At 34.0% G+C, this 17413-nt stretch overlaps 1 protein-coding gene across 1 annotated transcript in view; it reads right to left on the bottom strand.

The window, feature by feature from the left end:
• The window catches only part of LOC123542215 (uncharacterized), a 71953-nt gene that overhangs the window by 7634 nt on the left and 46906 nt on the right, over window positions 1-17413 (bottom strand). The window contains exon 11 of the mRNA XM_045327930.2: window positions 791-934. Coding sequence (XP_045183865.2) covers window positions 791-934 — 144 coding nt within the window. The remainder of the gene's footprint in view (window positions 1-790; window positions 935-17413) is intronic.

Raw genomic sequence — 17413 nt, 5'->3', positions numbered from 1 at the left:
TCCTACAGTTTAAAGAATATCGATAGTTTAAAACAAGCATGCTTATATCCTTTTGGATAAATATATCATTTGCACGGCTGTTTTCAGTAAAACATAATACTTTTACGGGAATGGTATACTTACGAGTTCTGAAGTGTTTGTATTTACAAAAATTGAATTGCAAAATACAGTAACTTCTGTGCTACATACCGGTCGCTAGGAATGTTCACACAGAACCGCTTGTCAACGAACTTTTGGTAGTCATTTCTGATAATCTAATTCGCGAACGAGAAGAAGAAGAAGATAAGCTAATAGGGTTTATACTGTGCTAATGATTGCCAAACTGTATTAGGAAGAACCCTCTAAAGACCTCCCGCCCGATTTTACAGATAAAAGAATAACACATTTTTGTAATTGTTTCCAGGTAGTTATTGGAAACAAGCCAGTGCAATTTTATTGATAACAGTACCCTCCAAATGAGTAGAAAAAACACGTATTAATGAATTTTCCGTGCATTTGGCCCTTGAATTTGATTTCATAATTTCGAAATAAGGCTTTTTTTTATCAAATGTGCTTTGAGATCAAGGGGCTTTTTAAGTCGCTGCAAAGGTACTGTACATGTAAAGGCATAATATGAAAATCGGAAAACATCGTTAAAATTCCGAAATTGATCGTGTGGATTCACGACATTTAGGTAAATACCATCTTACTCCCCTTAATACAACTCTCATGAAACAATATCTCTTCATTTCGTTATATTCGCAAATGTCCTATTTTAAGTCCAGTTATTAGTGTAGACATTTAGTCTTACCATCTTTGTCGACTTCCATCATGATGTCATCTAAATCTTGCTCTGTAGGGTTCTGACCAAGACTCCTCATTGCGGTGCGTAGTTCATCTTTGCTTACACGGCCATCTCCATCCCGGTCAAACAAGCTGAACGATGCTTTGAAATCTAAAATATTCGATAACTTTAATCGTTGTGAAATAGCATCGGAAATGAATGCAGATTTAACGATAGAAACTACATGCTGATTAAAATCATAAACTGTTGCAAACGAATTCAGATGTTGTTTCTTCTAGAATACTCAACCCAATGCTTATATTAACTAAAATCTAAAATAAAACGGTGAAAATTTGATTTGTCAAAATTGTGGTAAAAGCGGCCTCTTGAATGTAGCTAAGGGGTGGCCATTGCGCTGGAGATGGGAGCAGCCACTAATTGTACAATCATGTGCCAAAGAAGTTATTATTGCAACACATATTCTTCCTTTGTAATAACACAGTTAATATAATTGTATGGATTAGAAATAGCACAGTCAAAACAAGTAAAACATTGTGTATATTCAATATACGTATGTAGAAGTTTTGACTATTTATCGTTATAATGTTTAAATATTAATGATAAAAATACCCTACTGAAACTTAATGCAAAATAATGGTAGATGCAGAATGAGATAGCGTTTCTAATGCTTTTTATAGAATAATTTATGTTCATTCTTTATTCATGAATCTTCAAAAATAAAAGAAATACTTATAATTAATCACAAAGAATTTCTTTTACATTTTAATTAAGATGAAGTTTGAAAAAATACAGGGCTGTATGGCATTTTCTCCACAAGGTTATATAAAACAAGCAAATTCGATGAATTGGAATCCCCCGCCGAAAGGGTCAGAGTTGAGGAACGGCAAAAAAATATATCCAGCAAAAAGTTAAGAATGTTACCAAGAAGCAAATAATTTCATTAGTCAAAATCAAATTAAAAGAAAATGAATGGTTTGTTTGGGTGGGGGGTGGGGTGAGGATACAACAGTTTACATGTTGATTATAAATATTGATAGAAAACGAAAAATGAAAAAAAAAAAAAAAAAAAAAAAAAATTGGGGGGGGGGGGGGGGGGGGGGGGGGGTGACCAAGGTAAGGTGGTGACCAGGTGTAGGTACACAACATCACATGTTTATAATAAATGTTCATGGAAAAGAATGAAAGAAGTTTAATGAAATTCTTCCAATTGGTTGGTTTGTTATGTACAGATCTGTGGATTTTTAAACAATTAAAGGGCAATAACTATATGGAAAATTGACCAATCGAAAAAAAACTTGAAGGGCATCGTCGCAGTATCTTGGTTCATGTCTATTTCAAGTTTGATGAAATTCTACCTGCTAGTTACTGAGAAATGGCTGCAGACGGACATTTTTCATTAAATCAAGGGCAATAACTCTGAGGGAAATTGACCTATCAAAAAAAAAACTTGACGGGCATCAGCGCAGTATCTTGGTTCATGTCTATTTCAGATTTGATGAAATTCTACCTGTTAGTTACTGAGAAATGGCTGCAGATGGACATTTTTTATTAAATCAAGGGCAATAACTCTGAGGGAAATTGACCAATCAAAAAAAAACTTGACGGGCATCATCGCAGTATGTTGGTTCATGTTTATTTCAAGTTTCATGAAATTCTACCAAGTAGTTACTGAGAAATGGCTGCGGACGGACGGACGGACGGACGGACGGACTGACAGACTGACGGACTGACGGACGGACAACGCCATTTCAATACCCCCCTCCCGATTTCATCGGCGGGGGATAAAAAGGACTGGCAAAATCATAGTAATTGATTAAAATGAAATTGCATTCTAACACGACCAGCAAATAACCTACATACATGTAGAGCAAAATCTATCTCGGGTTATTCTGCAATAAACCACTCGCGTGCAATGGCGTCATCCGATCCAGGTCCGTAACACGGTCGTAAAAAGTAGTTAATATTTTTTCTTACACTGTTGATACTAGTATGTCGTGTTAGAATCGAAATAATAAGTTCCCAAGTGTGATTTATCGTAGAATAACCAGAGTTTTTCGTTCTTATGCGAAACAATATATCACTCAGGCCTACAGCCTTCGTGATATATTCTTACGCATAAGAACTCAAAACTCGGGTTATTCTACGATAGACCACGTTTGGGAATTTATTATTTCTTAATTAAACAAAAGGACAAATCTGAAGGAAATCGAGTTAGGTATCATGTAAAATACTACATTATTTACGAAAGCAGCATTTAATTGATTTCAGTTGACTTAATGAGAGAATATACGGAGACGTGGCGTTCGCTTCTGGTGCTTTTCAATAAATGTGCGTCTATGTCATTTAAATAAATCTCTTAATCATTTATAAATATTCATAATTTGTCTATGGATATCATTTATTCGTTTATGGATACCACAATTTCAGTTGTTGTTGTTTTTTGTTGTTGTTTTTTGGGGTCGGGGGCGGCGGATGGGTGTGTATCACAAATTCATTTTATAATATCTTTAATTCATATTAACGATTTCTTAAATTCTATTTCATGACATCCAAAAATGATTTTTAGATATCACAAAATGAATTTAATATATCAATAAACAAATTACGGATATCATAAAATAAATCGATTCTGTAATATAGCTAAATCGATTTCAGGATATCGCTAAGTTAATAATGGATATCCTTAATTCAATTTTAGGATACCATTAGATGAACTACTGATATCCAAAATATAGTCTGGTTTTGGATATAAAAATCGACTTTTTATATCATTCAATTAGTTAAAATCGTACAATAATATTACTGAGTATGAATGACATGATGACATAAGAATTAGTTTGTTTGATATCATATGCATACTGAGAAATTTTCCTCACTTATCAGGGGAAGAAGGTGTGCAAATACTACGATTAAGTCAATTTCGCTATTAGCGTTTTCTCCCCTTGTGAGCAAAAGTGATAGCGCTTTGATATCTCTAATCTCAAACAGCTACCAAGTAACCAGACATCATCTTTTACAGGCTTGATTGTCTATACAATCAATGATTATAAATAAATAGCATTTTTTCAGAATGTGAATGTTGTGACTGACGAGGTTTTTTTTAAACAAATTTTTTTAGCAATTTTCTGTTCTTTGCACGGGACAATGGATACTTTTCGCACCTAATACACAAGTGTTTCTTTAGAAATTTATTCGTTATATATTGTATTGATTTCTGATCTGAAATTTTAATCCATCGAAAGTATCTAAACTGTACCAGAGGAAAACATTTCAATACGATATAGTGTTATATTTTATGTTTTGTGATAGTATTTATTATCAGAAATCAGATTAACTTGAATAATTGGTGACTGAATAACAAGGAAAGATCTATCAAGTTTACCAAATTTTTTCAATAATTTCATTGCACATTATTTAATAATATCAAGTATTGCTATTCAAACAAATCAAAGCATACATGTATATGTTGTATGGATGAATGGCTATACTCTGCTGTAAATGTATGCAGCTATGATAAAACTTTGTTATAGAGTTCTTATGAAACTCGATAATATTAAATATGGTACATTGACCCTCTACATGAAACCTGATAATTAAGTGGTGACAGTTTTATGCCACCATAGAAAATAATGATAATAATAAACAGAACAGAACAGAACATAGTTTATTCAACTTGTACACATATACAGGTACCTCGTTGTACAAAACATTCATACAATATTCATAACGTACATGGTCATTTCAAAATATATGTTATATCGATAAGTCTTTACAAACAATATTTTTTCTATTACACATACGATCTTACATTATATCAGTACTTGTTTAAATAGTTAATGTCTCTTGTTGTCACAGGCACAGTGGAAAGAAAAATAATCAATTTGCAAACTAAAAATAAAATAGTTAGGATTTGGAGAATGAACTTTAAGGTCAAAAATTTAATAGAGCGTATTTTCTCGTTTTAAGAGCTATTTTACTGACTCATGTAATTATAAAACACATACACACGCAAACATACTATATATAATAAGCTTCAGGATTCAATAATTCATTTCTTTTCTTATTAGCTTGAAGAATGTATTTAGCGAGATTTCTAATAACAACTTTATTTTCTGACTTGAGTAACTGAATGAATTTGTGCATACTGGGACGTCTATAAAAATACGATTTTATGAATTGGTGTCGTAACTGCTCATATACTTTACATTTAATGACAAAGTGATACTCGTCTTCTATGTCACGCGACTCACATAGCTGACAGATTCGTTCGACCCTTTCGATACGATTCTACCGTGCCTACCTGTTTCAATTCGCAAGTTATGGGCTGAAACACGCAATTTAGCTAGTGCCTGACGTAAGGTTTTTGTATTAAGAACGTGAAGATAGTCACTTGGGACAAAGTCGTCTTTTACATAAAAATATAAGTTGTTAAGAACATTGTTACTTTGTAAATCTGCCCGCCATTGTTGGACGTAACAGTCTATAAGCCTTTGTTTAAAAATGGGCAAGAATGTCTTGGAATCGACACTGTCCTGATAATTCCAGACGTCAAGAAAGCCATACTGGCATAGCAAGTGCTTAACTTTACTGGCCCAGTTAGCTTTACCATTTAAGCATTTGTTAAACGAATCATTATAAATGTATTTTAGTAGTATGTTATTGGACGATAGAAGTTGTAACCAGTATTTGATAATTTGAAAATGTCTCGAGATAAATAACGGATACCGTGCCAATTCGCCGTATACGGCCGCATTACTTGTGCTTTGTCTGACTCCCAAAATTGCCTTACAATATTTTAAGTGCACGCGTTCTATTTCTTTGGACTTAGAGAATCCCCAAATTGGACAGGCGTATTGAAGAATTGAACCAACGAACGAATCAAATAGTTGTAGAGATATAGGTGGGCTTAATTCAAACTTACTTAAATTGCACAATAATGTATTTGTTGCTTTTAGTGCCTTTCCTACTACATACTGGTTATGTAATACAAATGAACCAGTGTAATTGAATACCACGCCCAAATAATTAAAGTCATTTACTACTTCCAAAAGATGACCATTAAAATACCAACATTCATTGCGTTTAACTGGACCCCTTTTTCGAAACACTACCACTTTCGTTTTTTCTATATTGACCTGTAAACTCCAGTATTCACAATATTCGCATAACCTATTTAAGCTATTTTGTAAATCCTGCACAGAATTTCCAACAATAACCATATCGTCAGCAAACAGTAAGATGATCACACATATATCATATAAAGTCAGTCCTGATGTATTTGTATCTTGTAAAAATAGTTCTAAGTCTTCTAAGAAAAGGGCGAATAATGCTGGTGAATTATTAAGACCTTGTCTTAAGCCAATGGATATTTCGAAGAAATCTGAGCACTGGTTACAACTTTTAACACAAGATTTTACCACTGCGTACATAGCCTTAAACATTTTTAGTATTTTACCATCGAAACCCATACCATAAAGTTTGAACCACAGGGCATTACGGTAGACCGAGTCGAATGCCTTTTGCAGATCGATAAAGGCGCAAGGCAATCTTAAATTCTGTGTTAAAGCATGTTCAATTAAACTTTGTAATACAAATATTGCATCGACTGTACTACGACCCTTTCGGAAACCGAACTGGGAGTCCGAAATAACATTGTTTTCCTCGAACCATTTTTCTACTCGCAATGTAAGTATGCTGGTAAAAAGTTTACCAAGATTGCTGAGTAAAGTGATTCCACGATAATTATTTGGTATATTTTTATCCCTTTCTTATGGATAGGCACTATAAAACCTTGTGTCCAGATTTCCGGGAAATAACCAGAATTAAAAACTTTGTTAAATAAGTCAGTAATATGACTTCCAAGAATATCGATAGTTTCAATAAAAAACTCGTTAAGTAAATTATCACTTGGGCACGAAGATTTGTTTCGTTTCAGTTTTTTAACTGCCGAGGTAACTTCTTGTAGATTAATAGGCGCATTTAGTTCATCAAATGTAGGATTATTCACATTAAAATCGCTGTTCTCATTAAAATACTCGGCATCATCAACTACCGTTGTCCTAATTTCGCTAAATAGTTCTGAGAAATAAGATTTGAACTCCTCTACTGGGATATTGTGATCGGATTTATTAGTTTTTGATTTAAAATGCTTCCAAAAATCTCGAGGCTTTTTATTCTTCAATTTTGCTAGTTCAAGTGATTGCTTAATTTTATATGCCCGCTTCTTTTTGCGAACAGTAAATTTAAAGCGCTTTCTTAAGTTACACAACTGTACCCTGTTATACTCAGACTTGCTACTATTGAAAACCCTTAAACGCATTCTTATATTCAGACTTTACCGTAACGCATTCCGCATCGAACCAACCGTCGTTGTCGTAAAAAGTACGCCTCGATTTGGAGCCGTTTTGTTTGAACTCATTCTTAAATAACGGTTCTGCCGTTTGAAGTATTACACGAGAAAATGCATTAACCATAGAATCAATTTCTAAGGTTTCATTTAAAATTATATTATTAAATTCCTGTAGTCTACCGATAATATTACTTCTAAATTTTTCTTTATTGTCGGCATTCCACTTATAATAACTATGCGTGTCTGAAAACTGTAACCCTTCATTTTCGCGCCACGGCTCAAATCCATCGATACAAAACGATAAGGCGGCATGGTCGCTAAACATATTAAATGGTAATACCTGAAAAGAATTTATAGCATAAAAATCTGTCTCTTTCAACAAAAGGTAATCAATCACGCTACTTGAATTACGGTTAAAAAATGTATATGCACCAATATTATAATCATGGCCTAAACGGCCGTTGGCGATTCGTAATCCCGTGGCTTTACAGAGTTCTAATAATTTAACTCCACGGTTATTGCACGTACTGTCGAGTGAGGTTCTGGGGAGGTTCTGGTCAGGTGTATAATTTAAATCATCAGTAAAAATTTATCACTGAGTCACAAAGAATGTAATCAGGCCTAATTCCCACTCGACAGTTCCAGTCACCTGCTATCATAGTACAACCAATTTTATCAAAATAGTTAATATCTTGCATGAGTAAATCGAACAAATTTGCATCAACAATATGTGAAGCCGGTGATTCGTCCGACCATAGGTACAACCCACACAGGTATACATCTTTATCAAAGTTAAAAAATTGAGCATTTAACTTGAGCCAAATTATCGTGTCAAAGTGATTTTTAACAACAGATACACCATTTTTTAGCGAATTTCTCAAAAATATTGTAATTCCTCCGCTATTTCTCCTAGCTTTCTATGCCTAAATTTCCTGTAAAAATTAAAGTAGTAAATCCATCAATATCAATAGAAGAGTTTTATCTGTCCATGACTCACCCAGAATAATAATGTCATTGCTTGTTATGAAAGAAACAAATTCTTGGTCAGATAATTTGCTGTCAGTTAAACCGTTACAATTCCAAACTAAGATTTTTGGTCCATTCTCCGACCGGTCCTAGTTACACTTTACCGGTTTACCTTCGATGTACAGGGTGTCATATACCAGCCAGGCTCTCTTGTTGTCCTTGATAGCTTCCTTTAGCTGTGGCATCAATTTCCGGCGTCGAGCAGCAATTTCCGGCGGGAATTGCTCATGAAGGAAAAACCCCGTTTCTTTTAAGAGATGTTTTTGCCGGCGAACAAGCTCTCTGTCTGAGAAAATGTAAATTTCACAACGAAGTTACGTTTCCGCTGGGATCCGTCGGAACTCGGAACCCCCATCCGATGAATTCGCTCTAGCTTCATCGAGTCTACAATGTTTTGTGCTAGTTTAAGATCTTTAACTAAAAACTTGCGAAACTTATCTTCCAAATTTTCACCAGATTCTTCAGGGAAACCTCCAAATACAAGATTGTTTCGCATGCTTTGCGACTCTAAGTATGTAACTTTGTCTTTCAAATTTAAATTTTCTCTTTCAAGCTCGTCAATACGTGATTGGTATTCAGCTGATATGAACTCAAACCTGTTTACTCTTTCGTCAATATCAGTCATTCTTTGGTCAAATCCCTTGTTGCTATCGTGAACTTGCACAGTCAAAAGTTTAAGATCTTTTTCGAAAGAAAGAACTTTCTTCTCTACTAAATCAAGCTTTTGTAGACGAGATTCAACCTTGTCTAATTTTACTTCCAGACATTTAAGAACGCTCATAATGTCACTGTTCGAGGGAGTGTGATGCGCCGGCGAGGTTGCAGTTGATGAACCGGGCGCAGACGCCATCTTGATATTATCTTCAGGCGTGATGTTGTGGTTAGACAACGAACAATCCGACGAATTAATATCTTCAAAAACGTTATTTGAACTATTGAATAATATACTGTTAGTTTCGTTCAAGATTTCACTTACAGATTTGTTTTGATCTTTCGATTTTGAATCCTGTGACGGGCCTCCGACGATATACACTTTACTTAGATTTACAAATTCATCTCCACTACTGCTTCCTTTTTTACGTTTTTTATTTTTCTTTTTGCCCGATGAACTCATAGTGTATTAATATCCATTATTACATCCAAAATTTTCAAAAAAATGCTTTTAAAACACATATTTTGTCCATATTTTGCAGAGCAACGCAAAGTGCGTTCACTATCTAATCACGTGACCAGGTAACCTAATAAAACCTAAAATGTTGGCCCAAATGAACACAGGTGGTAATTATTAGGTGTCGATTCCTCCTTAATTATGAAAACACATGTGCATCTGTTCACTGTTAATTAATAATCTAATTAAGAGATAAACATCTTTTTTGGCGTAAAACGGCACGCACTAGAACAATCAAATTAATTCTTTAAACAGCATTTAAGTTTAGTACTACATAATAATACAATCAAAGCCATTTAGATTTCGGAAAATGTAAGAACACTTCAGGCAATTTCGAAATAATGATTTTGCTGCTGATTTCACAGAGCATCAAAATCATAGCCAATATCTTGTAAATTTTCTTAATGTCATTTTAATTCTTATTCATTTAACAAATAATCAAGGCCTTCGCGTGGTTTATCGTCTGATTTACCACGGTTCAGTGTTCAGATGCGTAGGAATTGAACCACGAGGGCGTAAGCTCGAGTGGTTAAATACTGAAGCAGCTGAACGATGAACCGTGGTAAATTAGACGATAAATCACAAGAAGTCCTTGATTGTTTTCATTCTGACATGCTCATTGACATATTTTAATAAATATCATGCTGGACTTCATTTACCCGTGGAATAATTATTGGACGTCATGCAGCAATTTGACGTCATAATTGACGTCATACTGCTCTCTTACCGGTCCGCGCGTCAACCATTGTTTATCGCAGAATATACAGAGCTTGATATCCTTCTTTGTTTACTGGAAATCAAATCGAGCCATGTTAGAAGGATCAATACAATCCGCTACTTTGACGTAAACCACGCGCTTAAATTCAAAAGCTTATATTAAAACATCGGCACGTGTTACGATGTTATACCTTTCATTCATACATGCCGTGATTAGGATGGCAACATACGTGTCACTTTAAAATTTAATTAACACAATTTAAATTCTGCGTACACGGATTTAAGGCACATGACCATAAAATTTATAATGCTAATATCTTGTCAATACAATACGCTGCCCCATACCACGAAGATATACATGCATACAAGAAACAGGATGCTACTTGATCAAAATGACACTTTTAAAACTTTTTAATTCAGATTCAACTTATTTACTGAAACACCCAATCATTATGTCAAAATAAGTCATAATAAATATTTTGTATTATTATTTTGGTTATTACTACAATGCAACAACAGAACTGCTTACACTTCTATTTTCGAATTTTTAAAACATATCTCAGTATTTTCAAAGGAAAATGCCATGAAAAAAAAATTAAAAACGTTAAAAAGAACATTTGTCTGACGGGACGCACCCAAAAATCATGCTAAACTTTGTTATATAATTATACATGTATTTCTATTCCGTTACGGCTCTACCTTATCGTAAAACGTTTTTTGTCAATATACAGAAAGTGTTGAAACTCTGTTTTTAAAGGAATTTTGAAGCAAGAAATAAATAAATTATTTTATAAAACAAATATATATCTAGAATGTGCACGACGAGGACTTTCCAAATATATCCGGGATAGTATTTTAACTTTAACCTTTCCTTCGAAAATACTTAGTAAAACAGGGTTATCGTGTAATTCTGCCAAATATGTAAAGAGAGTATATTGAATTTGAGTGACGTTTTTCAAACGAATTTTGAAGCAACCAAATATTGACTTATTTTAAAGGAAAATATACCATCGTAAAGGTATTGAATCGTTTTTTAAAGAAATATCCGGGATGATATAATAGAATAAATAAAAATGTGTAACTTATAGTGATGGGCCGACAATCGGCGACAATCGGATAATCGTCGGCGTGGCTTTCCTGATCGCGATCGCAGACTTCACTTTTCCCTGACCGATTAATTATTTGGCACCCTGAACGGATAATATAGTTGTTTCTGACCTTTCTCTTTCTGGTATTTACGATTCCTTGGGAACAGTTACGCCAAGGGAAACTACTCTACGCAGATATGGCTTCCTCCAAAGTCTCGAAAGAAATTGAGGACATCTATGATAACCCAGAATTTGGAAGATATATGGCTTTTACAATATTAAGCCGGGAAAACTATCATCCATATGTCTGGACATTAATATGGAACTATGCATAGCATTCCGTAAGACTTACGCAAGCAAAGGTATTTTCAAGTTTTAATTTTGTAGGATTGAAAACATTCCAGTCGATCGTTAACTAAGAATTAATAAATCGTTATTACTTTTTTTTGCTCTAAATAATTTTTTATTTAATAGCACAATATCACTGAATAAGTCCCTGGTGAAATTAAGACGAGTACCTGATTTGAAGTTTACTATTTTCACAAATATTTTACTTTTGTGCTGTTAATTTACTCGCGTTAATGAAGGGACACAATATAAATAGGATATTTAATCTCTGTGTGGTTTATTTCTTAGGTAATGACATAAAACATACACTGTGAAGTCAGACAGACAGACAGACAGATTTCTTTATTACTACCCAAGTATACATTTACATATACAATATGGGGATTTTCTAATAAAGTTATTCATAACGTATATATCCAGCAGTAAACATAAAGATAGATGCACAAGTTTAAACAATATCAAATTCAAGTGTTAATGATGTCATACATGATCAAAAATTTGATACAGATGGTGGGGGGATTCATATGTATTAAAGTTACATATTAAGGCGTCATAATCAATTATAAAGAAATAAAAAATAAGATTGGTGTTTATTGCAGCAAGCATATTGAAGTTTCAACATTCTAAAATACGTTTGAGATGGTCATTTGTCAAACAAAATGATTATAATCAAATTACATGCATGAGTTGACTTGAATAAAAATATACATATATATGTATGTTTACATTTAGGACTATTTTTTCTCATAATATAAAGTAGTGCTATGTCAATAAGGTTATTAAGAGTTGTTACGCTATCATTGCATAAAATGAATTGACGATAATTGATGAATGTTCACTGATTATGTGATTCTGATAAAATGCCATAATAATATAAAAGACGCGCATGATGAATCATTGTCTTGTGGATTAATTTTATATTTTTATTGGATTATTACACGTGCCGTTTCGGTAAGTGCAATAGCAGATTTAATGTATAATTTGAATTGTTTTAAAATACACTAGAATTTTGCCAAAACAGCACGAATGAATTTGCATAAGTTTACTAGATCTCTCTCATTTATCGAGTTCATAACTTTTGCAAATGCAATATCGTTTTCGATTGTCAAGTTATGATTATAAAGGAGTTCATTCCTTTGGTTAACAAAGTAACTACATTTGAAAATGTAATGGCTCTCTGTTCCGGGAGAGTCCGTTTGACAAAGTGGGCAGATTCTGTCAAGAAAAGCGGTGCCATCATAACGACCTGTTTCTGACGGAATTCGTGTATTACAAGTTCTAAACTTAAAAAGTGTCAGATAGTCGTTTCGTTGTAGAATATTAAAATATTTTTCATAGCAAAGAGATTTTTTAAAACTATTATAAACTTGTTCTTTATTCGAAAGTTGCAATTGATCATGCCATTGTTGTTTATATTGATCAATTAAATTAATCTTAATACGTAAGTGAGTATTTTTATTTAAAGAGCTATTTTGATTCACCCATAAGTTAGGTCTGCCTACCGAATTTAGTGAACTTATAGATATGCGACTAGATTAACCGATTATCCGATTATATCCGATTAATCGAATCGGTTGGGTTGTCCGATTATGCCGATTAATCGATTGGCAAATCTAATGGTAAATGTATCATTTTCCTATATAAATCAATGTAAGTATAGGAATAGGATTTATCAGTTGCGCTGTCTGAGGGCTTATCAGATTATGTGCCGTAGATGTACTGATAAGATCGCCTAAGAGGAGAATTGTTCAACATGTTCATCAAATGAAAGTTTTTCAAGGTTGTCTTATTCTGACCAATGCAAGTACTTGTTTTCAAGTCAAAATCACATTCGTATATTAGCCAAAACCTGCTTTAATATTTTAAGACAAAGGTATGAATATTTATATATTTAGTAGATAGGTTGGTTATAAACTGTTTACCCCTCATCGATGTGGGTTTGAGCCTCACTCGGGGCGTTGAATTCTTCATGTGAGGAAGCCATCCAGCTGGCTTACGGAAGGTCGGTGGTTCTACCCAGGTGCCCGCTCGTGATGAAATGATGCACGGATGGGCACCTGGGGTCTTCCTCCACCATTAAAGCTGGAAAGTCGCCATATGACCTATCATGTGTCGGTGCGACGTTTAATCCATAAAAAAAAGATAAACTGTTTAGATTTAATATGTACATACTGCTTAACATGTTTATAAATATATCCAGTTATTTTTAAGTCTATCTCAGTACAGACAAATATTATTTTTTTAATGGATATGAATTCATTTCTTAACTATGAGCATATTAAAAAAAAGAAATAACCATTTACAGGTTTTAGATTAAGGGAAGTTTTAGGTATAACTACACTTTTTATTACTCCTGAATAATGATTGTCCCTAAACTTTTACTTTTGTACATTTTTGTCAAGATGTGGAGTAAGACTTGATATTTTACACTGTAAACAGTCGCTTATAATTAAATTACTGAATGACATTGTACTTTTATAGTAGGAAGTGTATAAAATGTGTAATGCAATGTTGTACAATGATGTGACTTTAATAACCAAATAAACTAAACTATGAATTATTGATATTTATCAATTGAATTTAGAATATCATAAAATCAAACATGTTTTAGATAACCTTAAGTGATTTTATGATATCACTATATCGAATTAAAGTCTCGAAGAAAATATTCGTATTTACAGATATCCATATCCAGACAGACAGACAGATATTTTATTGAAGACTTCTACATTGTACATTGTCTATAACACATAAGTTACATAAATAATATCTCCGTGAAACTACACATAGATTTCGTAAATAGTATCAACGTGCAATTATAAACAGTTTGGATAAGACATTATACAAATATAAATGGAAAATGAATAAGTAATTGTATAAACCCTTATAAACATCAAAACTATTACAACGACGAAACTTGTATGTCGGCAAGGGTTGCCAGTCAAAAGAATATCGAAAGTACAGAGTGTCAATTTGTTTGTTTGTTTGTTTTTTTAATTCCATTTTTCAACAGTATTTCAGTTATGTAACGGGCGGGCAGTTAACCTAAGCAGTCTTCCTGGATTCTGTACCAGATTTCAGACACAACATATTTTATCAAATCGTCACGAGGACATAGGACCCGTCCAGGGATTGAACTCACGATCCCGCGATTCGTAGATCTGCGCTCTCCTTACTGAACTAAGCGTGCGGGTTCCACAGAGAATTAAATAAACCTTGAAGGAGCACATTCTGATATATTTAGTGATGAAAGAAAGCCAAGGTATTTATGAGTAGAGTTTTAATGTTTATTGGCAACCACTCAGTGTAAAGAAGCATAGAATCGGACTGGAAATTTATATAAGACACCCGTTTTACATATGAGCCGCGCCATGAGAAAACCAACATAGTGGGTTTGCGACCAGCATGGATCCAGACCAGCCTGCGCATTCGCGCAGTCTGGTCAGGATCCATGCTGTTCGCTTTCAAAGTCTATTGCAATTAGAGAAACTGTTAGCGAACAGCACGGATCCTGACCAGACTGCGCGGATGCGCAGGCTGGTCTGGATCCATGCTGGTCGCAAAGCCACTATGTTGGTTTTCTCATGGCACGGCTCATATGATGGATGTTAACGAGGAGTTAAAGAAACAACACTCAAAATATAAGAGCGTTAGTCAGTGCACATCTGAAAAACTGACACCAGTTTTCGTGAAACCGATACAGCAAAACGATAAACTGATACGTTGTTCTAGTGATATCTTATACAACTTAACCTTGCTTCTAGAAGGTATAATTATACTGTTACAATACAAGATGACAAACAAATTCAGTGAATTTTGCTTTGTCGGGAAAATTTCTGGATCCACGGTAAAATGCTTTTGTCCAGTACCCTCTATCTGATCAAGTAGTGCTGACAGATAACAGTACGATGCTTACATGCCATTTGCCATGTTATTATCCAGCGTAAACTGAATAAAACACATTGGTGTTGATCAAATTGTCAACATTAAAGAAGGAACGGAACGGGAACAACATGCGTGTATGACGAAGATGAAGCTAGTGTGGAAGAGAACCGGGTAATCAATGAATTTATAAAAAGGTCATGTCTCTGCTATATCGACTATTGAAATTATCTCGTATTACTTGTTGAATGTGACTTTGCCTGTATAGGTTTTAAACCAAATGGACACTGATGAGTGCCAGACATGGTATTACGCTGGACGGACAATTTTGTGATCGGGTCGGCCAGTCTGTCTTCGCATTCAAATTGTTGACGGCAAAACATCAAACTCCCGTACCTGCCAGCTCTGTTATGTACACTATAGATAATGCAGATTCACCGATCAATCGTAAAAAATCTTAAGCAATTTTAATTCAACAAACTAACTGTTTTTCAGTTCTATGCTTTCTTTATTACTGCCAGCCTAAATATTTTACAAAATTTAGTGTACATATTTCAAGTTTGTATTGGTTGTTGTAATTTGATCGTCAGTTATAAGTTTGCACATAATAGTATTTAATTTATAAACATATAGAATACATTTTGCTTGAATGTTAAAAAGATATATTTAAAAAGTGAATTGTTATCTTACAAACGGTGAACACACTTTTACAGTTAGAAATGATATTTAGGTAAATCCGAAATTGACTTAAAATTTTACAATTTATTTTGTAGTTGGTTATTCGTGAAGAAAGTCATCAAATATAACCTAAATTGTGCAGTATTTTACGCTAAATAACGTATTCTTAACGAACGAACGTCACATCTGTATATGTCAAGCAAAGGCGGCTCGACTGGAAATGAAAGTCACTGGAACAGCATGTACGTTGACGACATAGTGTCTGTTTGTTTGTTTTAGTTTTCAATTCATGACCATAATACTGATTACTTTTAAATGAAACAAACATGCAACGCTAACAGTGAGTGAAATAATTAAAAACATAAGTTTTCTTCCCTTGTACACTTGACATTCTCCCTTAGTGTAAAACTAATCTAGAACATAACAGATTCTGGCTCGGATTCCATACGGGAATGATATTGTCATTCCACATGGAATTAAAAGTCAACAGATGATGCCATACTATAATCTTGGTTTGTACTTTAAGCTGCGTATTCAACGGCTGAATAAACTGCCTTTGTCGACCAAGGTTTTCTATGAAAAATGTTAAAATAATTTTTTAATGTATTTTGTTGTAAATATTAAACATAGTATTAGGTAAGATATAAAGTCTTATACGACTAACCTATGCATGTTTTCTGAAATATATTAAGGAATCGATTCTACCGACTTTCGTCGCAGAGCGACGAAAATCGGGATCGATCCCTCTACGATAACATGCGATATACCAAATGAGATTAAAAGCTGTGTACTTCCAGTACGTGCACATAGCGTTGACTTCAGAATTGTTTGGAAGAATACGCTTTCTCCTTGTGCCTAATAAGCGTCGACATAATTTGTCCGAACCGCAACGTCTTGCACATCAGTACAAATATGGATAAATGGTATATATACACGTATTGTGCACTTGTAAATAAAAGCATCTAGTGAGTACAGTTCATAAATAAATATGCCTCTCTGGTGGGCGCCTATCCAAGAGGCGGAAATTACCTGTAGTACAATACAATATGGGCAGTGTTGTTTTTATTCCAAAATCTACCTTTAAACAGATAGGGAATCGATCCTACGCGTAGCGACGAAAGTTAAGATCGATCCCTATACGGTAACATGCGATATACCGAAAGAGATATTTACTATCGAATTGAAAATGAGTCCTTCCGTGCTGTCATTGGACAGTTCTTTTCAAATGTTATGGGATGATTTGAAGTCGGATCGATTCCCGATTGAGGCAGTGCCTTGTTTCATATTATTTTTAAATGTATTATATCAAATTAGAGCATTGATAATGAAAACTGTTGTTGTTGCTGCTATTGGTTTGTTGTTGTTGTTTTTAA

Source organism: Mercenaria mercenaria, chromosome 1, assembly GCF_021730395.1.
Source record: "Mercenaria mercenaria strain notata chromosome 1, MADL_Memer_1, whole genome shotgun sequence".
Classification (NCBI taxonomy): Eukaryota; Metazoa; Mollusca; class Bivalvia; order Venerida; family Veneridae; genus Mercenaria; species Mercenaria mercenaria.
Note: the sequence above shows the minus strand (reverse complement) of the source record. Positions and strands in the feature narration are given on the sequence as shown.